An 18,977-nucleotide genomic window follows, 5' to 3' on the forward strand; every position below is an offset into this window, starting at 1 on the left:
TTATATCCCCAGAATGACCTACCTGGGACTGTGGCAGGGATTTTAAAGATCACATATTTTGTCTTCCCCTTGTCCATGATGGACGTGCCCATATTAAGAACATTTCCAGCTTCATCATAATGAGGATGTGCTGTTGCCAGATTTACAGCCACGAACTTGCGATAATCAACCTGCAAAATGACAGCCACCTGGTTTTAAAAATGGGAGCAGGTGAAACTTGATGAAATGCAACTGCTCTAGGTTCAGAGAGATGATGGCTACTTTTGCAGATCTTCTGATCTGAAAATAAGACAGATTTCACCTTTAAAGAGGAGGTTTACTCATGTGACCTGATAGAACCTCACGACAGTCAGCCTCCTACAGCATAGAGCTTGCAGGGGAGTTGGTGAGCTGTATATGTTTTCTGTGGCTGTTGTGTTTCGGCCCTGCTGCCCCTGGTCCCGCTGGGTGTCCTCAGCATGGCAGCAGATGCCTCACCACAGAGCAATGACCTGGGCAGAGAGGCAGCCTTTAGCTCTAATCTTAACTGCTGCTCTGGTTATGTCATTTAAATTCTCTCCTTTTGCATACCACAGAGGCATAAATCTCTGGGCCTCTCTCATAGCATTATTCTGGGAACAGAGTTACAAAAACACTTGGTCAAAGCCAAACGACTAACAAGCTCAATAATGACCACCCCCAACAACTCCCAACAGGGCACAGCCACAGAATAATGCATGGCCGGGGAACCAACTGTCCTCCTTTCCTCCCTCAGAATAGCATGACCTCCAGCCAAAAGTCAGGGAAGGCTTCATTCTCTCTTAGTATTTCCTCTCTGAGGCTTTGTGGAAAGCATACATCAGTTGGACCGATGCCGCTCAGCTTAAAAGGTGCTGGACATAATTTCACAGCTAAGAAAAGCATTCCCTTTAACAGATCATTAAAATGTATGGAGAAGACATTGAGGCTTTGAATAGCCAGCTGGAGAAAAATGAGTGGGTCTATTGATTTTCATGAAAATGTTGACTTGCTTCAGCCCAGGAAAGATATCTGCTTGGACATTTATTTTTGTCTCTTTGCTCTCTGCCTAAGACCTCCCTCTTCAGGTCAATACAAGGTAGGGCTACTCAACTCCAGACAATTTGGTACAATCGTTCAAACTCCCATTAAGCTCCCACTCTGTGCCAAGACCGTGGACACTGTTAAGGGTTGAATTGTGTCTTCCAAAAAGATATGGTGGAGCCCCAATCCTTGGTATGTATATTTGGAAACAGGGCCTTTGTAGATGTAATCAAGTTAAAATAAAGTCATTCTGGATGGAGGAGGGCCCTACTCCAATGATGTGTATTGGAGTGATGCATCTATAAGCCAAGGAACATTGAGGATTCCTGGCAGCCATCAGAAGCTGGAAGAGGCAAGCCTGTATCTTCCCTTAGAGCCTTCAGAGAGCATGGCTCCGTGAACACCCCAAATTCAGATTTCCAGCCCCTAGAACCGTGAGAGAATAAGTTTCTGTTGTCCTAACAGAACTTTGATTCTTTGTTTTTGGTACTTTGGTACTTTGTTTTAGTAGTCCTAAGAACAAACACAGACACAGAAATGAAATGACACAGCCTCTGCCCTAAGGGAGCTTAGAATATAGTGCTAAATGCTGTACTGGGGAGGCTCAGGATCCAATGGCATTAGAGGAGGGGCAGCCCCTCATGAGTTCCTGCAGGCCACATGGCTCCACCCGGGGTCCCTTTCACAAGCCAGGAATTAATGCTGGTTGTAGTAGATTCACTAGTACCTTCTCCAGGGTTTCCAGAGTATGTGGGTTGATTTTCCTGATGTAATTGGTCTCTGTGGTCGCATAGAAGTCTTCCCCACACTTCATGATGTTAATCAGGCAATTGTCTGTGAAATCAGGGATGGTATGGGACAAGTAGGAGAAAGCTCTGTGGGGGAAAGCAGATCAATAGCAAATCAATGGCTGTGTCTACCCAATTGGAAAGCTCTACTTAAGATGGCTTTAAGTTTTCCTACCACTTAAAATACTCTACTTCAATTAAGGGAGAAAAGTTTGGGGTCCCAAAAGATCACTTGAGGAATCTGGAGGACTCCAGTATCAAGTTGTCCAAAGATACCACCATGTTGAATTAGCTAAGAAGTGAGTCATCTGGGACAAGATGGCCACCAACTGAACCCTCCTGGGCTCTCAAAAATCCAAAGGTCTCCCACACGAGAGACACTAAGAGCTAGTGGGTTGTTCCAAAGTATTTTTTTTTTGTATTTTTTTTTATTGGAGTTTGATTTGCCAACATATAGCATAACACCCAGTGCTCATCCCGTCAAGTGCCCCCCTCAGTGCCCGTCAACCAGTCACCCCATCCCCCCGCCCACCTCCCTTTCCACTACCCCTTGTTCATTTCCCAGAGTTAGGTGTCTCTCATGTTCTATACCCTTTCTGATATTTCCAACTCATTTTCTCTCCTTTCCCCTTTCACTATTTTTCCTTTCACTATTTTTTATATTCCCCGAATGAATGAAACCATATGTTTGTCCTTCTCCAATTGACCTACTTCACTCAGCATAATACCCTCCAGTTCTATCCATGTTGAAGCAAATGGTGGATATTCCTCTTTTCTAATGGCTGAGTAGTATTCCATTGTATATACAGACCACATCTTCTTTATCTATTCATCTTTCGATGGACACTGAGGCTCCTTCCACAGTGTGGAATCAATAGCCAGGGGAATATTGAAAAAGAAAACCAGAGCCAGGGGCATCACAATGCCTGATTTCAAGTTGTACTACAAAGCTGTGGTCATCAAGACAGTGTAGTACTGGGACAAAAGCAGACACACAGATCAGTGGAACAGAATAGAGAACCCAGAAATGGGCCCTCAACTCTATGGTCAACTAATATTCAACAAAGTAGGAAGGATTCTCCACTGGAAAAAAGGACAGTCTCTTCAATAAATGGTGCTGGGAAAATTGGACAGCCATGTGCAGAAGAATGCAACTAGACCACTCTCTTACACCATACACAAAGATAAACTCAAAATGGATGAAAGATCTAAATGTGAGACAAGAATCCATCACTATCCTAGAGGAGAACACAGGCAACACCCTTTTTAAACTTGGCCACAGCAACTTCTTGCAAGATACATCTATGAAGGCAAGAGAAACAAAAGCAAAAATGAACTATTGGGAATTAATTAAGATAAAAAGCTTCTGCACAGCAAAAGAAACAGTCAACAAAACTAAAAGACAACCTGCAGAATGGGAGAAGATATTTGCAAATAACATCAGATAAAGGGCTAGTATCCAAGATCTATAAAGAACTTATTAAACTCAACAGCAAAGAAACAAACAGTCCAATCATGAAACGGGCAAAAGACATGAACAGAAATTTCACTAAAGAAGGCATAGACATGGCCAACAAGCACATGAGAAAATGCTCCACATCACTGGCCATCAGGGAAATACAAATCAAACCCACAATGAGATACCACCTCATACCAGTGAGAATGGTGAAAATTAACAAGACAGGAAACAACAAATGTTGGAGAGAATGTGGAGAAAGGGGAACCCGCTTGCACTGCTGGTGGGAATGTGAACTGGTGCAGCCACTCTGGAAAACTGGGTGGAAGTTCCTCAAAGAATTAAAACTAGAACTGCCCTATGACCCAGCAATTACACTGCTGGGGATTTACCCCAAAGATACAGATGCAGTGAAACGCCAGGACACCTGCACCCCGATGTTTATAGCAGCAATGTCCACAATAGCCAAACTGTTCCAAAGTATTTTAAGAAGCTCTACAGAAAAAAAAAAAAAAAAAAAAAAGCTCTACAGAAGTCATACATATCCATCCATAATGGCCTCCTAAGACTAGCAAAACAGATAATCCTTACTTTTGGAAGGAATAAGAGTCCACAATGGACATTTTGAATTTGTCCAGGAAATTAATTTTTTTTTTCTTTAAAGGAAAGCAAACAAATTATGGGGGAAAAAAACTCATCATTGTTTTGATCAGAAGATCCTGGATCCATGTGTTGGTTAGTGCCCCCCCTGCTGGCGAATAGTGAAGCAAGAAAACTGCCCTAGGAGAGCCTTGGTTTTGTGTTCCTTCTCTCCCCCTCCCCGCTTCCTGCTTGGCTCCTCCCCAACCTGCAAATGTGAATTCAGTGCTTGCTGTGTGCCAGCCCCAGCACTGGATCCTGGAACTAGAAAGATGACGTCAGTTACTGAAAAGCAGGAGCACTCTTCCATCTCTGGGCAGTCTACTGCTAGCACATTTCATAACTCTTCTATATCCGAAGAGTATCAAGCACGAGATCCTGACGGTGGGTCTGATTCCCCAGCCAAGAGTTTAATCATCAAGTGTGTAATATATTCATAGTCATCCTAGCCCAGATGATTTGAAACGTATCCAACTAAAAATCTCTCCCTATCTCTTTCTCTCATTTGCCAATTTCCCACTTTACAGACCCTCCCACTTTCTCTGCACACATACAACCAAAAATAAATCCAGATTTCCTCATGCTCTTCTAACACAAAACATATCATATGCTCTTTCTACACCTTGTTCTGCCCTGCGCCCACCACTCAATAAGCTATCTGGGAAATCTCTCCATTCAGTGCATAGACAGGATCCTCATCACTTTTGTTGTTGTTGTTGTTCCTGCCTGATATTTTCTTGTACAGTTTCACTCTTATGAACTACCCTTGTGTTGATGAACATTAGGGTTATTTTCAGTTCCTCATTATAACAAATGATGCAGCTATGGATAAGGTTATAAGTTTGCCATTCCAGCCATGAGCAAGCCTATCTCTAGCCTGAAGAGAACGTGTGTTTATAATTTTGAGAGATAATTACCATATGGCTCTCCTACCAGCCACATGGAAAAATACCTAATAATCTGTCAGATGCTCTTTGCCACTCTTGCTATCAGTGATCCAGAACTATGTGGCATATAGAGGGAAAGCCCAGCCAGGTGAAGGTTTTCATGTGCCCTAAAGAGGATTGTCAGAGGAGCACATGCTGGTGGATATTGAAAAGCATGACTAGATTCAAAATGGACAGTTACTTAGAAAATATGTTTTTGCAGGGGTCTGGGTAGGCCATCGTTCCAAACTCTGACACCACAATCCTGTTGGCCTCGATGTTGTCTTTGTAGGTATCACTTCTCAGGTATTTGCTCCTGTAATAAACTTCACCTGAAAGAGAAGACACAGAATCATCCTGTGCTGACACCTTTACAGAGCTTTAAGGTCAATCTCAGCAGTTCTAGGGGTATTATGGGAAGGGGAGTCGAGTCCACTAGGACAATCTCCTTTAATAGTGCTGGATACAAGGAGTATTTGCGATGAGCTTTCACACACATTTCCTCACTTGAGACAACAAGGTAAGGTAAGCATCCCTAGAAGCTCCATTTTACACAGCAGGGACTGAGGCTCAGACACGTTCAGTTGCCTTGCCAAGAGGTGCTGAGGCCCATTGACCATCTCTTCCAATATGCTAGCATCCCTCCAGAGAAGGTCAGGTTTGGAGGACTGGTCCAGAAGGCCTCATACTTTGCCTAGTTTTCCCCAGGAGCTGGTTCAGCCTTGGAAACCGTCCATTGACCATTTCAGCCCCTAGAGTAACATTTGATACCTACTCCAACCAGAGGGTGACCTGGCACCTGATTCTGTATATGGGAGAGGGCCAGTACATGTGTGGGTGTCTAATTTATGTAGACTCTGGAGAAAATCTAAGTCATTGCATAAAAGCAGGGACTGTGGACCAGTTCATCAAGACCAACCTGAAAATGTGCTGGATGGTTCTAGATCCATATTAGGTTCCTATAGTTGCTGTAACAAATCACCACAAACTTAGTGGCTTAAAATTATACAAATCTGTTATCTTACCATTTTGGAAGATATAGCCTGAATGGGTCTTACAGGGCTAAAAAGCAAGGTGTCCATCTCTGACTTTTCTAGCTTCTAGAAGTTGCCTGCATTGCTTGGCTTGTGGTCACATCTTTTCTGAATCCGACTTTCCTCTTTCCCTTGTAATGACCCTTGTGATTACACTGAGCCCACCTGGATAATCTCCCCACCTTCAAGGCCCTTAACTTAAAGACACTTTTGTAGTATATTCACAGGTTCCTTCTGGAAGAGAATGGCGGCAGGGGTGGGGGAGAAGAAGAGAGAGCTGAGGAAGCCCAGCTGGGAGTGGATGGACCAGGAAAGACTTCCTCAGGCGGGTGGCACTTGAAATGGCCCTTTGAAGACGAGTAAAATTATTGCCCACAATAGATCAAGGAGGTGCCAGTAGGGGAGAGAGTAGAGCATTTCCACTCACACTTCCTAGAAACTCTGAAAGCAAAGGCCTGGAGATGGAAAAGCAACCCCACCTCCTGCAAGGGCTGAGTCAAGATGGGCTTCAGCATGAGGTAGGGGCTTGGGAGCAGCATGAATGAGGTGAGGTTAAGGACAGGGCCCAACTGGAATACATGAGGCCTTTAAACTTGATTTGGCATACAATTTGAAATCCGTACTTAAAAAAAAATTTAATTTAATTTAGCTGTTAATTAGCAAGTGACATGTTGATTCCCACCCCTTCCCCTCCACAAAGAGCACATACCTTGCTGTAGTCTAATACATGCTTCCAATGTGGGTACAACTATAATATGCAAAAAAGGAGGGCCAGGCCATACTGACATTTCATTCCCATAAAATAAGACTTGATCAGAAAAATATCCTTCTTGTATCCACTGCCACAATGATGGGCTTAGGAGAGAATATCTTCCCAAGAAATTCTTGTCTGGTGACTTTATATCTAAGAAAGGAAATAGTGCTAAGAGCACTATTGAGCATGCATGTGCTAAGTACTGTGTGGACACTTTATGTGTATTTTCTGGTGAATTCTAAAACATTGGAAGTGTATAGAATACACCAACTAGAAATGCATTCTTTAGGAGACAAAAATCAACCTAATGTCATTTGCTAATTAACAGCAAAATAAAACAAAATTAAACAATGCTTGAAGGTTTTACATTTCTTACCAAACGAAGTACAAAGGGCCTAGGCACTCGTGGCTCTGCAGACCCATTTTCAGTTGGTAAAATGGAGGCACAGAGAGGTTAAGCACCTCACTCTAAGCCACACAGCTAGGAAGGGGTAACCTGCATTCAAAGCTGACACAGCCACCACCATCCATTTGACCAGTCTGTTTGATCATTGTTAATAAAAACACATCTAAGGAGATGTGCTGCTGTGACTGCATGGCTTGATGAAGCTTTGCAAACTGAACAGACCCATATGAAGAACTACATCCTAATGAACAGAACATGAGAACCCCTGGAAGCCCCACACAGCTTGTCCAGTCACCAGCCCACCCTCCCCACCCACCCCCTGCTGACCCAGAGAGCCACTATCTTGACTTGGAATAGCCTCAACTAGTTTTGCCCTCAGGATTGTGTTTTCATGTCCGTCTCCAAAGGACGTGAGTGTCTGTTTCCAACCTGTGCACCTAGATGGAAATAATAGCAATAATGGTGATGCTAGTCTTCATAAAATTGGAAAAGACCATGAAAGACCTTCTAGTTCTTTCTCCAGCCTTTGGGAGGCAAACTGTGTGTGTCCAGGTGCAGATAACCATCTATCCTCTTCTCAAACATCTTTTCAGAGGTGGCTGCTCTGAAAATAAGTATCACTGAGATATTTCAGGAGGCGGGGCTCTGTTCTGGGGCAACAGGAAGAAATAGGTAGGAATGGCTTTGGGTTAACCTGGAACTGGGTTTGTGCATTCAACCAGTGTGTATTAATCACCTCAGTGGGCCAGGAAGTAGGGGTGAGCAGGGCAGGCATATCTCTACTCCTGAGGGGATTCAAGTCTCCATGTAGCTATGAATCCTGTTCTGGTATCTACAAACCATGCAGTTGACCTTATGTCCAAGGCAAGACTTGGTCCTCTCCGCTCCGATGGGAGGATCATGACACATTCCTTATGGAGTTGCTGTGAGGTTTAAGGACTATAAAGCACTCAGCATATAGTAGGTGCTCAATAAAAGCTACATATGCTCTCAAGATGCAATAGGTAGAGTGGGCAAGGCTTTGGTTCTGGGGTTAGTCCTAATCCAAGCCATGTGATCCTGGGTGAGTCTCTTTATGTCATTGAACCTCATTTTTCTCAGCTAGAAATTAGGGATCACACAGCCCTCCCCAGATAGGACTGGCAGTTTTAAATGAGATGGGATGATAAAAGGAGTTTGGCCCATTGGCACACAGCATGCACTTGCTAAGTAATGGTTGTGGGAATTTTGAATTGTCCACCAAAATCCTGGAGGCAGGAAGACTCAGCTGGGGGTTGGTGAGGGCATACAGACTGGTCTTTGGTCACCTGCTACACAGAACCTACTTCAGGGCCCTCCTGGTCTCCCCCTGAGCCAGCCTGTCCTTCACTGGTCACTTACTCTGAGGTTCGCCACCTCCAAGCACTGGCTAAGCTGCTTTGCCTAAAATGCTGAATTATGTTCACTTGAAATGTAAACACCCATCCCAGGCAGGCTGTCAGCAGGCCGCCCATTTCCTATAAACAGCCAGCCCAGAGCACACACAGAGGGCTCAGGGCCATAGGAAAACATGCCTCTGGAACAGCTCAAGGCTGACACTAACTCTGAAGCTGAGATTAGAGGACAACAAACATTCCCCAGAAGCCCCCTCCCTGGTGAGCCCCAATTAGCTACATTCCTTCTAAGGGACACAAGTAAACAGATGTGCTCCTGCCTGGAATCTTCTAGAACTGGGTCGAGTTTGATATTCTGGGGGGAGTGGGAGAATTTAGAGGTAGATCTATATCTATCTCCCTTTTAAGCAAACTTCCAAAAAGCTACTTTAAAGCTATAATAATTGAAAAAGCTTCAGAACAGACAAAGTTCTGGAGGGCTTTTGTCTCTAAACCTTGGTGATGCTGGCTCTCGGAATTCACATATTCAAATTCTCGTGAGACAATGACCTTGCCTCTTAATAAAAAATTACTGAGTGTACTGCTGAGGGAGACTTGGGTTCATTCATCTCTATGCGTGCTTTATAACAAATTTTTAATTTTGAAATAATTTTAGGGGCACCCAGGTGGCTCAGTCGGTTATGTGTCCAACTCTTGATCTCAGTTCAGATCTTGATCTCAGGGTCGTGAGTTCAAGCCATGCATTGGGCTTCATGCTTTAAAAAAAATTGAAATAATTTTTGACTTAAAAAAAGAACATTCCTGTATATCCTCTGTCCAGTTTCTCCTCCACTCAGCCTCCTTTAATTAAATCTTTGTTAGGTTTTATATTTTATTTTATTATTTTTTAAAGATTTTATTTATTTATTTATTCATGGGAGACACAGAGAGAGAGGCAGAGACACAGGCAGAGGGAGAAGCAGGCTCCCTGTGGGGAGCCCGTTGTGGGACTCAATCCCAGGACCCTAGGATCATGAACCTGAGCCCAAGGCAGACACTCAACCACTGAGCCACCCAGGCGTCCTTTTGTTATGTTTTTAAAGCATTAAATTTCACTGGCTTCTGCTGAAGGCCACAAACAATTTTTCTATCTTTTTGCTTCCTTATTTCAGTCTTTTCTTACTGGTTTGGCACTGCCGGTTCTCCATGCTGGCTGTACACTAAATCACCTGCTGCTTTGAAACAGTGGCAGAAGCCTGACCCCCACCTCCACGGCATGCTGATGAACTTGGTCTTGGGTGGGACAGGACAGCTAGGCTGGAGGCCTACTGTGAAGGTTTTCTGAAACCTCAGTGCTCAGGGCCATCTAGGAAATGTGTTAGAAACACCGATGCTCAGATTATGATTCACTCAGCTCTTGGTGGGGTCACAGGATTTGCAGCTTTAATCCTAGGGGATTCCGATATAAGAGGTACACAAACCACCTTAGAGAAATATTGGCTTTGTGTTATCTGTAAATCAGAGAACACTGCTTACTCTATGCATGTCTTCTTGGATCAGGTATAGTAGTACTTAACATTTTTGGTTTATGTTTCTACTTGAGGAGTAGAAAGGGGAACCATTGAGAGTTCTAGAGGAGAGGAGAGATGAGGCCAGGCTATCCTACACCAATGTTGGCAATCTGATAGCCTGGAGAGGATTGGGCTGGAGAGACAAGGAGAGAAGGTCGCCAGCAGGAGGGGGAAGTAGAGCAGAACTGCATAATGCTTACATGGGATTCTGGATTTAGAGAGCTTTGGGTTTATACCTGACCTCCACCACTTCTTAGCTGTGTGTCTTTGGGCAAGTTACTTGGCCTCTCTGGGCTTCAGACTCATCTGTAAAATCGAGAAGTACCTTCCTCAGGAGCTGTCGTGAGGACTGAGTTGTGGGTGGGCATGCAGCACTTGGGCCAGTGGCCAGCAAGCACTTCCTGTAGTGAATTTGAAGAGATCAACTGGGATCATATTGCTTCCTTCTCCCAAAACAACCTTCACCTTGTTTGGGCTCCATAAATAGTTTTCTAGTGCCGCTCCGGGCCAGGCCCAGTGCTGGGTAATGAACACACAACAATTTGAACAGAAACCCTGTGTTCTGGGGCCTCCCACACCAGGCTGGAGAAAGGCAAGCTGACCATTGAAAGCGGAGTGGGGCATGTGCCTTCGACATAGGCCAGGTTCAAGAACAGGATGGGGAAGGGCAAGTAATTGAGTGGACTCTCTGTACTTCCTATTTTCCAGCCAGTTCCAGATCACACATAGAATTGAGTCTTTCATGCTGTTGCATATGGTTTTTAAATTTTCTGTATATTATGTTTTGATATCTTAAAAAACCTTTCCAGCTGGGGGAGATGGTCCTTCCCTGGATTAGCCAATTCTTAGAAGTAGCAAAGGGCCCAGCATGTCTCTGAGATGAAAACTAACCAATCCACAGCCAGATCCCCTCTACCTGGCTCATGCACTCCAGGAGGCAATATTCCTCTGCCTTCATCACCCCAGGGCTAGGTGCCAGGCAACCAGAGACCACCCCTGGAGCCCAAAGCCTGCCAACACTATTCACACTAGCTGATCCTAAGTATTTAATCTGCCCCATCTTGTCTTTCCCTTGGAAACCCTAGGACAGGCTACGGGCTATGTGCTCCCTCTGCTCCTGTCTTCCACCTCTGGAGCACCCTGGTGCTATCCACTGTGGGCCTGTGTGAGATGCTGTGCCTCCTAGGACCTGTGAGTATAATAGGCTTTGTTCCCACGCCTCTCTTGTCTCCATTTGTGGTCACATCTGACTGATCATCCCATAAAAAAAGACAAAATGGCTACTTACCTTTGACAATGAATTTTTAGTTTGAGAATCTTCTAGAGACTTTCAGAAAGTCTAAACGCTGTGGGATAACTTTAGTCACGTGCCTGTTTAGCCCACTCAAGGCTTTTGGTGGATGGCAGCCATGCTTCTGCAAGACAGCCATGGCTTGGTTATGCCCTGCTGGTTCTCCTGTCTCTGGAGTCTCTATGGAAGCATGTGAAAGCCACCATTAAGTAAGCTGAGAAGGGCCACTTAAGCTATCTGCCGTTTCTGAGGGGGATGTGTAGGGATCGGGAGAAGAGAGCAGGGATGGTTGCAAACTTGAACCCTAGACAACACAAGTCAGATTTCAGCCCTACCTCAGTGACCTTGCTTGGGTAAGTCACTAAACCTTTCTAAAGTTCCCATTTCCACATCTGCAAAGATGGGACAAGCACACCTCCCATGCAGCACTAATGTGAGCACCTGAAATGGACCACAAAGGAAACTGGGACCAGCCCAGTGAAGCAGGGACTCATGGAAAGGAAGCCAGTGTACTTTTACTTTTTGTACATGTCATCCAAAACAGCATTATTTCCCCATGAATCATTGGTAACTTGTGTCTAGAAAAGGAGGGGATTATTAAGGCTTAGGGCTGTCAGGAAACATGGACCCACCCACTCTGTAGCTGAATCTCAGTAAAATCTGTTGGGTTTTTGCAAACTCAGAGCTCATGGTTTTCACACATGGGGTCTCTATTCATGAAGTCTTAGAGCAAGCCACCAGTATAGAGTCTGTATTCAAAAAAATAATTGCTGACTGGCTTAGAAGAGAAGGTAATTAAGAAAAAAAGGGGGGGGGAATGCTTATTAAGCATGTATTATGTGCCAGGCATTATACAAAGCTCCTTACTCATATTAATGCCTTTAAATTCTGCAGCAACTCTGATATCTCTATTTTATAGATAGGGAGACAGACACAGAAAGGGTCAGTAACTTGGCCAAGGTCACACAGCTTGGGTACATGTTAGCTCAGATAAAGATGGGATTTAAATGCAGCAACAATGATGGTGGTTTTTAATCTATTCTGTGCCTACCAGGTGTCAGGCCCTTGCTAGATACCTGGTCCTTCTAACTATCAGACAGCTCTCCAGAGAGGATCATCAAGCTCTTCTTACTGAGGAGGAAACAGAGGCCAAGGCAGGTGAAGTACCAGTTTTTCATGCTGGAACACAGAGGTTTTTGTTTTTGTTTTTTTAATAATAAATTTATTTTTTATTGGTGTTCAATTTGCCAACATACAGAATAACACCCAGTGTTCATCCCGTCAAGTGCCCCCCTCAGTGCCCATCACCCATTCACCCCCACCCCCCGCCCTCCTCCCCTTCCACCACCCCCAGTTCGTTTCCCAGAGTTAGGAGTCTTCATGTTCTGTCTCCCTTTCTGATATGTCCTACCCACTTCTTCTCCCTTCCCTTCTATTCCCTTTCACTATTATTTATATTCCCCAAATGAATGAGACCATATAATGTTTGTCCTTCTCCGATTGACTCATTTCACTCAGCATAATACCCTCCAGTTCCATCCACGTTGAAGCAAATGGTGGGTATTTGTCGTTTCTAATGGCTGAGGAATATTCCATTGTATACATAGACCACATCTTCTCTATCCATTCATCTTTCGATGGACACTGAGGCTCCTTCCACATTGGCTATTGTGGACATTGCTGCTATAAACATCGGGGTGCAGGTGTCCCGGTGAGGAACACAGAGGTTAAAGAAAAATGTCACCAAGCTGAAGCACTGGGACACGAACTTCCCCAGCATGTGACCCTGAGCCTCTGAAAGCCTTGTGTGACCCATCCTGGACTTCTCTAAGAACTCAGAGCATGCTGTTGTGACATACACCAGCTCAACAGCCAACAGCAAAGAGTTTACAATCCACCTCATGAGCCAGTCACCTGAACCCAGAATTTTGCCTTATTCAGCCATTCAATCTCCCCTAGGAAAGGCACTGAACTTGTTGCTTGAGTGATTGGCTCTCCCTTGCCTACTGAGCAACATACTGTTCCTTTCAGCTCTGTGCTCTTCCTATTTTAATTTGAGGCACGTCTGAGTCCAAAGCCAGTAATCTCCTCCTGCTCTTGCTCATCTTACTGAGAATGTGTATCATTTGCAGGTTGGACTCTTTGAAAGAGAGCCTTGGCTGCCTTTCTAGGGGGGTTTGTGCCTATGGTTGGCTGAATAATGGTCTCCCCAAGATGTCCATGTTCTAATCCCTGAAACTTGTGACTTTGTTACCTTACAGGGCAATATAGATACGATTAAAGATTTTGAGACAGATGTTCCTGGATTATATGGTTGGGCCCAATCCATCATAAAGGTCCTTCTAAGAGGCAGACAGGAGGGTCAAAGAAGGAAATGTGATTATGGAAGCGAGGGAGATAGGGAGAGTGAGAGAGAGAGAGCAGGTGTGCAAGAGGCTCGGCTGCCCTTTGCAGATGCAGCTGGGGCCACAAACCAAGGAATTCAGGCAGCCTCTAGAAGCTGGAAAAGGCAAGGAAATGGACTGTCACTCTAGAGCTTCCAACACCATGATTTTAGCCCAGTTTTGACTTCTCACTTCTACAACTATAAGAATAAATTAGTGCTGTTTTAAGCTACTAAATTTGTGGCTGTCTTTACAGCAGCAATGGCAAACCAAGACAGTGCTCTTACCATCTCTGATTGTGAAGCTATGGAGCAAGGCCAGGCCATCGAACCAATGGTTGTATCTGGTCTCTCCCACTGTGTGCATTCCAGGCCCGTTACGGAGCAGGGTGCCCTGCAGCCATGTTGGAATCCTGCCTGTTAAGAGAAAGGAAGTTTTGTTTCCAAGTTTTCATGTCCCAACCAAAAAATCTCTGAGACACAGCCATGGAAAGGAATTGAGGCCACCGTCCCAACACGACTCACTGTACTCATTCATTCCTTTAGCAGTTATTTCCAGAAAGGGTGGGATATGCCTGAGTTGTGCCAGCACTGAGGATACCAAGATGAGCCAACGTCATCCCTCTCTTCAAGTTGCTCACCATCCATAGAGCAGATGGATGAACAGACACTCAAACCACAACACGGTAAAGGCAATGTGACAGGCTCAGCAAAGGGGGCTGCATGGAACAGAATCTCATCCCCGGGTGGGGTGAGAGCTGGAGGGTGGGGACTGTGTCCTGGAAGAGCTACTGAGTCTTGAGGGGGAGTAGGTGTTGGCCTCAAAAAGGCATGAGGAAAGAACATTCTAGAACTGTGCTATCCGATACAGTAGTCACAGCCTCATGTGGCCACTGAGCACTTGAAACCTGGCCAGTCCAAGTGGAGATGTGCTGTAAATGTAAAATTCACACTGGATTTCAAAGGCTAAGTATGAAAAAAAATGTAAAATATCTTATTAGCAATTTAAAAAATATTACTTGTTGAACTTAAAATATTTTGGATATATTGCTTTAAATAAAATATACTCTTACAATTAATTTCACTGGTTTGTCTTTTTTTTGTACATAGAGGGATCACTGTATATTTTTCAGCTTTTTAAAATTATATAAGTAATAGGTTTGTTTACTTTTTAGAGTGTGGCTATTAGAAAGTTTAAAACCACATGCATGTGGGCATGCATTACACCTCTGTTGAATGGCACTGCTCTAGGGGTAGGGTCTGGAGCAGATGCTGTTGATGCCTCACTTTGTCTTCTTAACAATGACCTCTCCTTGAAAGTTGCTTTCTGCAACTATCTTCAGCTCTCTGCTTGAGGGCTTTGTTTTCATTGTGGGAGCTACTCTGCCCATACGCTGGGCAAGCTGGAACACCTTGGAGGTAATGTCTCTGGAAGTGGCTGTCAGCCAAAGATGGATGGGGAGTTGGGCATCACATGTCACCACTTCCTTGCCCTCAGCTGAGGCAATATGAGGCATGTTTTACACTATTCCCAGAGGGTTCTGCTCTGATGGCTCACAGTGGTCAGTGGCTTGACAATGCCCCTTTTATTGGTTTCCCTCCCAGGGTTTCTTGGGATCATGTCCCAAATAAACTACTTACATCTGAATCCTTTTTTTTTTAAAAAAAAGATTTTATTCACTTATTCATGACAGACAGAGGCAAAGGCACAGACAGAGGGAAAAGGAGGCTCCTCTCAGGGAGCCCGATGCGGGACTCAATCCCCAGACTGGGATCACACCCTGAGTTGAAGGCAGACATTCAACCGCTGAGCCACCCAGACATCCCTATATCTGAATTCTTATCTCTGGAGGAACTTGAACCAAGAGATCAAAGACCAGCTCAAAGACCAGCTCAAAGTCCAGCTCAAAGTCCAGCTCAAAGTCCAGTTCAAAGACCAGGAGATGTGTCAGTTGTTTAGCAAGCCTGGTCTGTAATTTTCAAATGAGGAAGCCATAAGTATTGAGGTTGGAGAGCTAGGCAGGGACCAAGTGAAAAAGGTCAATGAGACAACACCAAGGGCTTTGATTAGATGCTCAGAAGAATGGGACAGCTTGGTCAGTTAAAACAGGGAATGAGAGGATCAGATTTTTGTGCATGTGCAATTTTTTTTTAGATAAAATTCACATAGAAAAATCCGCCATTTTAAAGTGTACCATTTGGAGGTTTTTAATATATTCACAATGTTATGCAACCATCACCATCTAGTTCCAGAACATTCCATTACCCCAAAACAAAGCCCTGTCCTCCTGACAACTGCTAATCTACTTTGTCTTTTAGGATCCGCCTCTTCTGGACAGCTCGTATTAATGGAGTAGGCTTAGATTTGGAGTGACAAAAGTTGTCTCTGACTGTGGTGCCGAGTGTGGAGAAAGGAGGAGCCAAGAGGAGGTGGGAAGACCAGAGAGAGGATGGAGAGAAACAACAGAACAGAGAGTTGAAGGATGTGGAATGGATAGGACTGGGAGTTTGAATGAATATGGGGAAGAAGGGAGGGGCACCCCGAAGTGTCACGAAGTCTCCTGCCTTGGGCAACTAAGTGAATATGGGACTATTCAGAGACCCAGATGCAGGAGAAGGAGCAGGTGAGGCAGAGCAGAGAGAGATGAATCTGAGCACACAGTCAAAACCCTAGATAGGAGAACACATATTGAGCACTGGCTGCAGGTGCATTAAATCATATAGTCATTGCAGCAATCCTATGCGGCAAGTCACATGTGGACAGTTTGATATAAGAGAGAATTGAGGCAGGAAATGCTTCAGTAACTGGCCAAGGAGGTCTCAGAGCCAACAATGCACAACCCAACATGAAGCCTGGACATGGCCTCTGTGGGTAGACGTGGCCACATAGGCACAATCTTTAGTTAGCAGTTGGTTAATGGACACAAACCAACTGATTAGACTTGACCCAGGTCTGGAGGCCTCAACTGAGGGTTGGGATCCTGTCTTTCACTGGCTGCAGGCAAGTCACAGCCCCTCTCCAGCTTCCCTCAAGGAGGGAGGTGTGATTTACAGCAGTGGTTCTCATACTTGGAAGCAGCCAGAGGGCTTGTAGAAACACAGATTGCTAGGCTACACCCGCAGCGTATTTGATTCCGTGGGTCTGGAGTGGACCCAGGAATTCGTGATTCTAAGCACCCAGGTGATGGTGAGCCTGCAGCTGTGAGATGGAGGTGGGGAGAGCAGCTGATCTGGATCTAGAGGGTCCACTCAAGTCTACAGGTGCTAGAATTCCAGGTTTCTAAAGTTTCCAAGGATTTCCATGCTATTATTAAATGTAGGGCTTATGGGCAACATGTTCATGACATCCCAGAGCATAAAAGGATAGGTATCAGAGGCTTCTTTTAAATAAAAAATTAAAAAATATACATTTATTTTTGAAAAAATATTTGTAGCCTATACTATATCTTTTAAAAACTTAAAACTACTCCAATATTAGGAGTGTTTGAGGTGGAAATACAGCTGATTTCATTTCCCTCTGTGTTCCCATTAGCATTTTCAAGTTTTTGTATATGCACATGTACATAAAAACACATATACATACAGATCATGTTACCTTTGTAATCAGAGAAAAACAAACATAAAAGCTATTCTTTCAAAAGCCTTCTGAGACAATTCCTTGGTTGAAAAGCTCCAATCTGACTTTGCTCATAGAGAAATGCTCACTCAGGAAAAAACCCAGGTCCAAGTTTCTGAAGATGAAACCGCCTGTGTGACTGAGCCAGCCCACTCACCCATCCTCAGAGGCAGCACACAAGAGGAGAGAGAGACAGAGAAAAAAAAAGATGAAGAAAACAAGACACAAAGCCTGTTAAAAGAATTTTCTCCTAGAGCGTCCTACTCTGGGTCCATTTGACTTACGGTTCTGCAGGTACTTGAAGGCCCAGATCACAGTGAACACCTGTGAGGAAACCAGGGCGTGCTCTGCATGCCCTCCAGCATGTGCATGTAGGAAGGGCAGCACAGGTACGCTTCTCACAGCACAGGTATGGCATGAGAAGCGTACCTCCCTCTCCTTAACTTAGGATGCACATATTTGCACAAATGTACCCAAAGCTTGGAACGGGCCACGCTTTGCAGAATAATTCCACTGTATGTGTGCCAGTTGTAGTGTTCCCGGGCTCTTCACCCGGAAGTAGTGAAAAGGACTCTTTCTCCCTGGAAACAGTTTCTGTGTATAAAAAGCACACCTAGATTTTCACAGAGAATATGTCTTGATTTGTGGATCATTCCCCACTATATATCATTTGCCAGATTTTCCAAAAATAATTTACAATAAATGTTACTTTTATGACCAGAAAAAAGGTATGTTTAAACATATAAGAAGAGGCAGCCATCTATATGGAACGCTCACCTGTCACTTTGGCCCACACAGGTTCCAGCTGCTCCTTCTTATTTCTGCCAAATATTATATCCATGGCATGGGGCGCTGAGCAGGAGTGATGCTGACAGTGAACAGACACTCTGCTGTGTTCAAGGCAATTGCTCTTCGGCTCCTCCTTTTTTTTCCTTCCTGCTCTCCTGCAGCTTCCTTCTCTTGCATCTCCTCCTGATGCTCTGAGAACCTGGTATCTCTTTGCACACACGAGGGGAAGCTGGTGTTACTTATCTGTGGTCAAAGGTCAATTCCCCAGCCATGAGTCCTGGCTAATCTTTAACCCTCTTATTGTGTCCCCCCTGCCCCCCCCCCAACTCCCTTTCCAGTTCCACTTCTGGCTTAAGCTAGAAAAGCTAGTCTTTTGCTGGGTTTATATTGGCAGGATAATTCAGTGGGTGCATTCTGCACAGATATGCAGCCTGAAATGATCTAGCCCAGGAGGTGGAGATGATTTATCAGAGAAGAGAAACTATCAGGACCTGGGATTAGGGGAGCCGAAAGTGTGTCAATCAGTAGAATTCCTTCTGCACATGGAACTTCTTGAGCAGAGAGAGGGTTTTGGTTTGGTTTTGAATAAAGGTCCCTGAGCCTCCCTCTCCTTAAAAAAAAAAAAAAAAAATCAGATGCAAAGAGCAACTTAATTTATTATATTTCTTTTTTGGAGAAGTAAACATAAAATGTTTACCCATTTAAATAAATACAGGGAACCAAAAACTCTACTCGAGAACAATGAGGAATTGTAAACAAAAAACCCAAAAAAACACACAAATGTCAATTCGACTTCCTGGTCTAACGGGAGGGAGAAAGGACGTCCATCTGTGATTTCAGAGTTCCCCTGTATCTGTGTCTCTCATGTGATGCCATTGCCTAAAATCCACATTCAAGCCTATAACGTTGGATGACTAGTTAAAGGACTCCT

The 18,977-nt window shown here is 44.4% G+C and overlaps 1 protein-coding gene across 1 annotated transcript in view; it reads right to left on the reverse strand.

Moving 5' to 3' along the window:
* The window catches only part of BCO1 (beta-carotene oxygenase 1), a 38,481-nt gene extending 20,201 nt beyond the window's left edge, over positions 1-18,280 (reverse strand). Inside the window, exons 1-5 of the mRNA XM_025426957.3 lie at positions 18,035-18,280; positions 13,930-14,058; positions 5,053-5,182; positions 1,769-1,916; positions 23-170 (exon numbers count right to left, since the gene is read on the reverse strand). Of these exons, the coding sequence (XP_025282742.1) occupies positions 23-170; positions 1,769-1,916; positions 5,053-5,182; positions 13,930-14,058; positions 18,035-18,098 (619 nt within the window). The 5' untranslated portion in view covers positions 18,099-18,280. The remainder of the gene's footprint in view (positions 1-22; positions 171-1,768; positions 1,917-5,052; positions 5,183-13,929; positions 14,059-18,034) is intronic.
* Positions 18,281-18,977: the final 697 nt, after the last annotated feature.

This window comes from Canis lupus, chromosome 5 (genome assembly GCF_003254725.2).
Source record: "Canis lupus dingo isolate Sandy chromosome 5, ASM325472v2, whole genome shotgun sequence".
Taxonomy (NCBI): Eukaryota; Metazoa; Chordata; class Mammalia; order Carnivora; family Canidae; genus Canis; species Canis lupus.